Below are 10158 nucleotides of genomic sequence, written 5' to 3' on the forward strand. Positions count from 1 at the left end.
AAAAATGGAGGCAAGGCATGGACCTGTCTTACTGTATAGCACTTCTCTATCACCTACAGTCCCTGTACTTTGGGAGGCTATTGCAGGAGAAGACAAGTTTGAGTACAGCCCGAATGAATCACCAACTTAGTAAGACCCTGTCCCAAAATAAAATTTTTGGAAAAGGTCTGTGGAAGCACCTTAGTGTAAAGATTCTGATTTCATTCCCCTGTATCAGGAAAAAAAAAAAAGTTAGGCCGGGCGTGGTGGTGAACACCTGTAATCCCAGCACTCGGGAGGCTGAGGCAGGAGGATCGCTGAGAGTTTGAGACCAGCCTAGGCTACAGAGTGACTTCCAGGTCAGTCTCAACTACATAGTGAGACCCTGTCTCAAAAACACCAAAAAAAAAAAAAGCAAAAAGATTTAAGATGTGTTATGTGCATGTAATGATGAAGGTGAACATTGGTTTTGCAAACATGTACTAATAAAACTTTTAAAATTAAAAAATAGCAAAAACTTAACTGATTGTTGTGGATAAGACAACAGCACTGCTAATTTTTTTCTTTCCCTTCCATTTCTCAGTATTTATGCATTATAGCTAGTGTTCCTCGTCTAGCCATAAAGAGAGGATTCCTCTGATTCAGACAAGTGAACTGACTAATCACATGTCAATTCTATCCTTCAGTAAGATGTTTTATTTACAGACATGCCTTTGCTTGCTTTTGTTGTTTGTTTTTTATGCATTACATCTGGAAGTACAGTGCAAAGGAAAACTGTGTGGAAGAGCACTTCACACGAATACTCTTAAATCCTTTGCCCTTATAAATAAAAATGTAGAATCTCTGATTCCTTTCTGTGGTATCATCTGCAAGAAAATGAGGTGACCAGTTCAATGGCTGAGGCAACAAACCTGTTTACCATATTGCACATGCTTTAAATTCTCACCAGGACAGAAAAGGGAAATGACCCAAAAGTCTCAGGTAATTTCTCTCACTACAGTTCCAGGCTACATCAGGTTGCTTCTTACTTATGGCTCAAGTAAGACCAGACTGAATCTTCAGTATTTTACTGAATCATTCAATCTGTCTGATAACTGTTTTCTCTTCAGAGAAGAGATTCGAACTCCCTACCTTTTAAAGATATAGCCTATTGGTTCTTTTTCTCTGTTAGAACCATGACACAAATTTCAAAATGACTTACACAAAATCAAATTAAAATTCCATGCAACTTTTTAAGATTCTGATCCTCTCAAGAAGAAAAAAAATGTTTATTCCATAATTCTATATTAAAAATGTGAGTGCTAGGGCTGGGGATTTAGCTCAGTGGTGCTGCCTCCAGCCTTGCAAGTGCAAGGTCCTGAGTTTGATTCCCCAGTACCAAAAAAAAAAAAAAAAGTGAGTGCTGAGATATGAGTAGACAAATCAGTTATTTAAATTCATTATAAAGCTATGATTACTAAAATATCATTACTAAGAGAAAAAATGAAGACATAGGACCCAGAATAGAGAGTCTAGAAATTCATTCTGTACCATATAAGAGTTTGCTAGACACTCCCTGGAGATGTGAAATGAAATCAACATATGAAGGACAAACATGGCTACCCATGCACATTACAGCATTGTTCACAATAGCCAAGATATGGAATTAACCTAGGGGCACCAACAGAAGAATGAAGAAAGAAAATAGAGTGTAGACATACAATGAAGTTTTATTAATTCATAAAGAAGAATGAAGTGCTGTCATTGCTTCAAAATGGATAGAAATGAAGACCATCATATTAAGCAAAATAGACCAGTCTCAGAAAGTTAAAGGTCACATGCTTTCTCTTACAGTAGAAACCCAAAAATAAATTTTAAAAAATGATTTTAGAAAACAAAGGAGAGGGGACAGAAAGCCAGAAGATAGTCTTCAAGAGACCGGGAAGAGGTTGGTATGGGGGGAGAGGTAACAGGGAATAAAATAATTAAAATATGTTGTATGCATGCACCAATATGCCATCAATGCATCTCATTATTTCATACTATTAGTATGTAATAAAACTGCTCACTTATTTTTAATTAACTTTATTTTTGAGGAATTCATAATATTTGTATGTATCATATCATGAATTATTTTTTTTTTTTTTTGCTCTTTCCCTTTTGCTTTATTTCGTGGGACACATCCTGGTCCCCAGGCCCCCGGCCACACGCTGCAGGGAGCCTGGCAACCTCTCTGCTCCTCCTCAGGAGCCCGCACCGCACCGGTAACAGCGGGAGGCCTCAGTAGGAGAGCTGGTACACGGAGGCCCAGGCCTGGCAGCCCGTGACGATCAGCTTGTTGCTGGCGGACACATCGCAGCGGGTGGTGCAGGATTTCTCCAGCAGCTGGAACTCCGTGTACCCCGCGGGCATGCTGTGAATGGTGGTCAGCTTGTCCGTGCCGACGCTTACCCACCACTGACCATACGGGGAGAACTTGAGCCCCAGGACGGCGCCGTTCTTGTGCCCCGCCGCGTGCGCCTGGCCCCTGAGGGTGGACTGCAGCCAGTGCTGCCCGCTGGCCAGGCCCACGAGCAGCCAGTCCTCCCAGAGGCTGTGCGACAGGCTCGTGATCTGAGACTTGAAGAGATGCTTCTGGGACTTGCGAGCTGCCCTGAGGTCCCAGCACTGCAGACAGCCGTTCAGGCCCCCTGTCCAGACTGTGTCGTCTTTAATCACCGCGCTGTTGGCCTCACCCTGCCGGCCAGGAAGGTCTTTGACCACGTTCCGATCCCGGACATCCCAGATCCTGACGGTGCCGTTGCTGAAGCCGGCGAAGGCCAGGCTGCCTTTGAGGTCGGCGTCCAGGGCCTGGCAGGAGAGCCCCTCGCAGGGCAGCTGGCTTGGGTTGTGCAAGTCCGGCGCCAGCAGGTCCCAGACATTCACGCCCGACAGGCCGTGGCCGCCGGCGAAGAGCATCTTGCCGTTGGGGGCCAGCATGCAGGTGGACAGGAAGGCGCCCGGGGTCTGGATGGGCCAATGCAGGTGGCTCTGGGGGAAGGTGTCCTGGGCCTCCCGGCCGCCCAGCCTCCACACCTTGAGGCCGCCCGGGCCGCAGGTGAACGCGTGGCGCGTGAGGCTGTTTACGGCCGTGGCGAGGACGTGGTGCCCATGTTGCAGCATGTGCAGCCTCTGCACCTTGTAGGGCAAGCCCAAGCTCTCGGACTGGCCCCGTGGGGTGCCTGGGCGCAGCCACGTTTCCCCGAAGACCTCAGGGTCCTGGAATGTGGGCCTCAGGAATGGGTGGGCTTTTCGGTCCAGGGCCTGCTGCCCTCTGGGGGCCTTGGTGAAGTCCTCCTTGAGGTCCTCCCAGGAGCTGGAGGAGAGCTCTGCCGAGTCAGTTCGCGAATCCTCCTCTTCCGACTTTGCCTCCAAGTTCAGCAGCGCGGGACCCGCGGCTCCGCGCCCTCCGGAGGAAATCGCATCAGCCCCCCGACTCTGCTGGCCCCGGACTGTCGCGCTGGTCCACCTGCGGCCTTTCCACGGGCCTGGCTCCCGCTTTCTGGCGGTCTGTGCTGCCAGCTTGTTTTGGTAAGCGAAGGTCTCGCGGAGGTCCTTGGTGAGGATGTTCGGGCGGAGCTGGGCCTCAGGCCCGCAGGACAGGAGCAGGGATGGCTGGGGTCTCTGCGTCCCCGGGCGCTTGCAGGAGGCTGGCTTCGTCTTTTCCTGCTTGAACTGTTTCCTGGAGGGGACCCGGCCTCCCTGGCCGAGCGAACCTGGGGGCTGGAAGGGGCTCACTACCTTGTCTTGTTCTTGAAGATCCTTCGGCAGCTGGGAGAATTGAACCACACTGTAGGGATTGGGCTGGGAGGTGGCCTCTGGGAGCCGGAAGGAGAGCAGTCCTCCCATCCTTGGCTTCCCCTGCTGTGTGATGCTGGGCATGAAGTATAATGTTTTGATTCAAGTATACACTGAGTACTTCTCAACCCAGAGTAGTTAGCATATCTATTACTTTATAATTTTATCAGTTCTTTATGTTGAATACTCAAATCCACTCTTCTAACTATTCTGCAATATATAATACATTATTATAGCTACAGTGCCATGAAACACCATGACTTAACCCATCTGTTCCACTCTAACATTGATCCATTGACCAACCTCTCCTTACTTCCCCTTTCCCTATTCTCCCCAGTCTTTGGTAACCACTGTTCTACTCTTGACGAATGTGAGATCAACTTTTTTATATACCACATGTGAGTGAAAGCAGATAGTATTCGTATTTCTGGCTTGTCTCACTTAACATAATGTCTTTCAGGACTATCCACGGTATTGGAAATGGTAGAATTTTGTGCTATATTATTAACTGAGTAGTATTCCTTTCTGTATATATATGCCACGTTGTCTTTCTCTAGTTAACCATTAATGGATATTTAGACTTATCCTATATTCTGGCTATTATGAACAGCGCTGTAAGAAACATAGTATACTGGGGAGGGGAGGAGGGGGTGAAGGGAGGGCAGCGGTAAGGGGAAAAAATGAGAATCAAGAATTGTCATGGAGAGGTACAAGATCCCAACAATGAATGTAACTGTACTGTATCCCTAAAAAGTACCAATAAACTCATTTAAAGCTGAAAAAAAAAAAAAAAAAGAAACATAGTACAGGTACCTCTTTGTCATACTGGTTTCATTTCCTTTAAGTATACCCAGTACTGAAACAGTGGAATTGCTGGATCATATGATAGTTTTATTGTGAGCTTTTTGAAGAAGTGACATACTGTTTTCCACAATGGACTAGACCAGTCCGTGCCGAGACCCGAGACTGAAACCGAAACCGAGCACCGAGCGCTGAACGTCGCGAACCGACCCTGCTGACGAGAGATCCGGGGACTACGGACCACGAACTCTGACTCAGGTCGTATGGACATTATGAACTATGTGTGTTGAGATTGCAGTGGCAAAGATATTATGGGTTGGCATTACGCTTATATATTACTACTTATCCTATTATTTGCATTAATATGGTCGTGTGTATGTGTGGCCGATGAGAGCAGTAATAAAAACTCTTGTACTGAGACTCCACTTGCAGTCGTCTCTCCTTGGGATCCAGAGAGTGGCACTATCTCTGCTCGCGACAGTTAGGTCCCTAGTGCTCGCTTCATTGTTAGTCTCGTGCAGAACTGTACAATTAGGATTCACACTTGGGCTGCTTTCAATATGCAGATTAAATAAGCCAGGAATTTTTACTTAACAATGGATTTTTAAATTGGCACTCACAGTTCAAGCTTCCCACCCCCAGCCTCAAATCAAAGCAGTGCTCCAGTAACTAAGACATTACTCTTTCTGTAATTATGAACTTAAAGAGCCGTTTAAAGGAAAGAGAGATTGGGTACAAGGTGGCGAATAGTTAAGGCTGTCACAAGTCTGGTAAATGCCCTTTCTAATCCATTGTGCTAATCAAAAAGCAAACTCTGAACAAAGGCTTAGGCAGTTTGTTTGAAGATATCCACCTCTCTGGAGTTTGTTTGCTTATACGCCACTTGAAAATTGCTAAATACACGTGCAATCATACTGAATTGAGTGTTTTAGAATTTTTCATCTCTGGGTCATAGTGATGCTGCAGTTTTATTCTGAAACACACAGACCATCTCCACAGTCTTACAAAGTGTTTCCTTTTAACATATTTTTGCATCTGCCACAGAATACAGAGGTAGTTTTTCAAACAATAAAGATTCAGGAATTATCTTTTAAAAGAAGAAACATGGAAAGAAAGTGATTCTTTTTATCATTTTTTCCAAACACCAGATTCCACGAAAGCCATAACTGTGTCCTACTACAACAAGGGAGACAGATTGGGTGAATAAAAACTTGACTAAGAAAGGAAAAATAAAAGCAACCTGGTGATATATTTCAGAAGTAGGGTGTTTCCTAGTGGAATGCAGTGGTGTTCAATTTTCTTTATGGTGAATGAAACTAAATCTAGGAATGCAGTATCTCTTTAAAGACATGAACATTCTTTTTCCTCTCCATCACCAAACAGAGCATCATTTTTAATACTCTAGGTTCTTTTGGTATTAAAGAAACCTTAAATTAAGATGGGGAGACAAGTTATTAAACTAAACTATTGCTACATGGGAGATACATGGCAGATACGATGGTAAATTTTGAATAAAAAGGATTTATAAAATGCTACTTCTGTGTTCTAAGACTAAGCCACACACATACAGAGTAGATCACTAATCACTGTGGTAAAGATCACCATAGAAAGATAAACCGTACTTGGAATAATCGGAACTCTATATGGAGTATGGGGAGGGGAAGAGGGAAGGGAAGGGGAAACTTCATTTTTCCTCCTCATAAGCCCTCTGTGACTGCTCTGTACACATATTTCTCCTTTCCTTCAAAGGCAATTTTAGGTGAAGGAATATTCCTTACTTTTCTTAACATTTCCCAAATTTTCTAAAAGTTCCTGCTTATAATGCAAAGAATAATCTAGCCCAGTAAAGTGTCCAGTCCAGTTTAATTAAAACACAATTTTATTTACAGCAGAAATTTTATTCTCCTGCCAACTAGGTAGTGCTCTCAGGCTGAGAAATCTAGAGTAGAGGAAGAGCCCACTTTCTCACCTCTTCAGATATCCAAACACACAAGGCTGCCTCTGCTTCCTCAGGGATGGGGTAGGGCAAGGGAGAAGAAGGCAATGTCAGGAACTATTGGAATGTGAACAAATCAAATTCTTTCAGAAGGGATTTTAACTTAGTTCTTTATTCCACCACTATGAATGGAATACCATTTTCATTTGAGACAGTCATAAACATTGAGTGTTCACAGAAAAGAAATGAAACTCCCTGACTTCATAGTCTATAACATCCTTGTGTGAAAGTTCACACGCAATAGATGTATAGTATGCATATTTATGTACATGTATATAATATATATGGGTGTGGTGTGTGTGTGTGTGTGTACATTGTATGTAAAACATGTTAGGGATAAGTTCTATGGAGAAGATGCAGAGTAAGAGCATGAGGAGGCAGATGTGACTTTAGTCAGGGGGTCAGGGAAGCTCCGATAGTTGAGCAGAGACCTAAAGGAACTGAGGCTTTGAGCCTGGCATGCTAGGGTTGAGCATCTTTGCTGTTTGGAAGAATATCTCCAGGCTGGAAGTGGACAAAGGCTTGGCTCCTTCACAGATCAGCAAGAGGCTGGCTGTGTGCCTAGAGCAGAGTAAGGGGAGGAAGGAATATTGGAGACAAAGCCTCAGAATGTGGGGACGGGGACCATAGCAATTGTGGTCAGAGGCCACTGGGCTTTCTTCTGAGTTAAAGAGAAACTTTTGCAAGTCTGGAGCAGAGAAGTGCGATGATAGAATGTATTTTTTTAAAAAAATCAGTCATGTTTCAACACGGAGAAGAGGTTTTTAAAATTTTATTGGATGCCTAGAGCAGAGTAAGGGGAGGAAGGAATATTGGAGACGAAGCCTCAGAATGTGGGGACGGGGACCATAGCAATTGTGGTCAGAGGCCACTGGGCTTTCTTCTGAGTTAAAGAGAAACTTTTGCAAGTCTGGAGCAGAGAAGTGCGATGATAGAATGTATTTTTTAAAAAATCAGTCATGTTTCAACACGGAGAAGAGGTTTTTAAAATTTTATTGGTACATTTTAGATACATATTAAGATAACATTCATCATTGGAAATTTGTACCTGTTCCTGATATATCTTGCTTCTTCTTTTTTTCCCCCATTCCCCTCCCCTCCCTTCCTAGGCAGGGATTATGAGTGGGCACCTTTACACTTAGGAAAGCTGTGTTTTTTTCAATCATGATAACTTAATGATGTATAATTTATACCAGAAAAATAATTTTTAAAACTGTCCTAAAGTAACATACAACTCAGGAGTGTAATGGAGACTGATAGCACTTATGTTCTTTGAGCAGATTTTTTCACTCACCCATCTGATTGTCACAGTCTGCCTGGAGTTAGGCAGGGATTAAGTGGGCACCTTTACACTTAGGAAAGCTGTCTTTTTTTCAATCATGATAACTTAATGATGTATAATTTATATGAGAAAAATAATTTTTAAAACTGTCCTAAAGTAACATACAACTCAGGAGTGTAAAGGAGAGTGAGAACACTTATGTTCTTTGAGCAGATTTTTTCACTCACCCATCTGATTGTCACAGTCTGCCTGGAGTTCTGACTGAGACCGGGGCCTTCTATTTGGTCCCCTTTCACACAGAAGTTTCCCAGGGAAGAGAAGCAGCCACATAGGGGACACCTGAGTAATAAGAAAGCAGGTAGCCACTACCCAGTGTGAGAACATCTCCTCAAAGGTCCCAGCAGCAGAAGCCTCCAGCCTGGCTCCCACATGGGCATCAGGAGGAGGGAGTAGAACACTGGTAGCAATGTGGTGAAGAGATGGTGGTGCCCACGAGCCTTCAGAGTTTTGTTAGGATATATTTTTAATCCCACAAATTAACACTTTCCATCAATATTCAATGGACTGACTTTTTTCTGGTATAGCTGAAATTTCATTAAATTGTATACTTAACATAGTAGAGAAACTTTATTTCTGTATATAAGATTACTTCAACCTGCAATGCTATTACAATTACTGGGGAGTTTTCTTATGTACATGACATTCTTAGAAGTAATAATGCCTTATTTTATAAATTTTTATACTATATGTTTGACATTAAAATGTATATATTATTAATGTCAACTATCTCTTAAATGTTAGGCTATAAATATTGCTATATGATGTTCATAGGCCAGAAACATTTAGATTACACAGGAATGCTTGGTTAGGATGTTCTTCAGTGCCTTTAACAAGCAAATGCTCTGTAGTTCATGGGAAAAAAAACTACAAAAAATTGTATAACACAACAGAGCACAATTTTTATATTTTATTGTAACAAAAATTGTTTTCACTAGTTTTCTGGAACCAAGTCTCAGAAAACTAAAGAAAAAAATTAAGGAGTTTTATTTCTGTTAAAGAAAAAAAAATCCAACATTTACACTGTAGATAGTTAAACCTACTGAAGCTAACAGTGTCTAGTCTATTAACCGTCTAGAGTCTGCAGAGTGTTGAGTCCCTTGCTTATGCTTTTTTGTGGGATACTTAGATGAAACTTGGTCACTAATTTTTTGTTTTGTTTTGTTTTTTTGGAGCAAGGTCTCACTATGTGGTTCATTCTAGACTGGAACTCACTTTGTAGCCCAACTGTCTTCAAATTTTAGGAAATCCTCTTGCCTCAGCTTCCTGAGTTCTGGGATTACAGTCTTGGCCACTAAATTTTTCACTCCTACTTGCCTCTTCAATAAAAAGCAGAAAATATGTAGTCACTCTACATTGAATTTATTTGCATGGTTTCATTTGAGTTCATTCATATAAGAATATTGATGTTTTCATGTTACAGACCACATAAAAATAAAAATGGGGTGAGCTCATGTTTCAATTTTGCAGCATATGCTTAGCATGATAGAGCCCAGGGTCTGGAGTCCAGCACAAAAAGAGGAGGTAAATAGTAAATTAAAATACAGAAAAGCAAATGCAAAAGTGAGTGCCACCAGCTGAGGTGTACTTGTATGCACCCATCTCAGCTTACCTGATGGCGGCCGCCAGATGGAAAGGAAGAAGCCGTCCTCCCACAATCCCTTTTGGGCTCCTCCGCCACCTCAGTGAGTCCTTTTCCCTAAAATGTATATATTATTAATGTCAACTATCTCTTAAATGTTAGGCTATAAATATTGCTATATGATTTTCATAGGCCAGAAACATTTAGATTACATGGGAATGCTTGGTTAGGATGTTCTTCAGTGCCTTTAACAAGCAAATGCTCTGTAGTTCATGGGAAAAAAAAAACTACAAAAAATTGTATAACACAACAGAGCACAATTTTTATATTTTATTGCAACAAAAATTGTTTTCACTAGTTTTCTGGAACCAAGTCTCAGAAAACTAAAGAAAAAAATTAAGGAGTTTTATTTCTGTTAAAGAAAAAAGAAATCCAACATTTACACTGTAGATAGTTAAACCTACTGAAGCTAACAGTCTCTAGTCTATTAACCCTCTAGAGTCTGCAGTGTTGGGTCCTTTGTTTATACTTTTTTGTGGGATACTTAGATGAAACTTGGTCACTAATTTTTTGTTTTGTTTGGTTTTTTTGGAGCAAGGTCTCACTATGTGGTTCATTCTAGACTGGAACTCACTTTGTAGCCCA

The 10158-nt window shown here is 42.2% G+C and overlaps 1 protein-coding gene across 2 annotated transcripts; it reads left to right on the plus strand.

Annotated features, from left to right (window-relative positions):
- Positions 1–432: 432 nt before the first annotated feature.
- On the plus strand, positions 433–5011 carry LOC117284979. 2 transcript variants are annotated; one of them, XM_033760676.1, is made up of 3 exons: positions 433–960; positions 2154–3528; positions 4738–5011. In XM_033760676.1, the coding sequence occupies exons 2-3, from the start codon at positions 2587–2589 to the stop codon at positions 4789–4791; spliced, it is 996 nt and encodes a 331-aa protein (XP_033616567.1). In that variant the 5' UTR covers positions 433–960; positions 2154–2586; the 3' UTR covers positions 4792–5011. The 2 variants fall into 2 exon arrangements, with proteins under 2 accessions (XP_033616567.1, XP_033616566.1); XM_033760675.1 differs by lacking the exon at positions 433–960 and having other exon boundaries at positions 2086–3528.
- Positions 5012–10158: the final 5147 nt, after the last annotated feature.

This window comes from Fukomys damarensis, unplaced genomic scaffold (genome assembly GCF_012274545.1).
Source record: "Fukomys damarensis isolate Sample0158 unplaced genomic scaffold, DMR_v1.0_HiC HiC_scaffold_63667, whole genome shotgun sequence".
Lineage (NCBI taxonomy): Eukaryota > Metazoa > Chordata > Mammalia > Rodentia > Bathyergidae > Fukomys > Fukomys damarensis.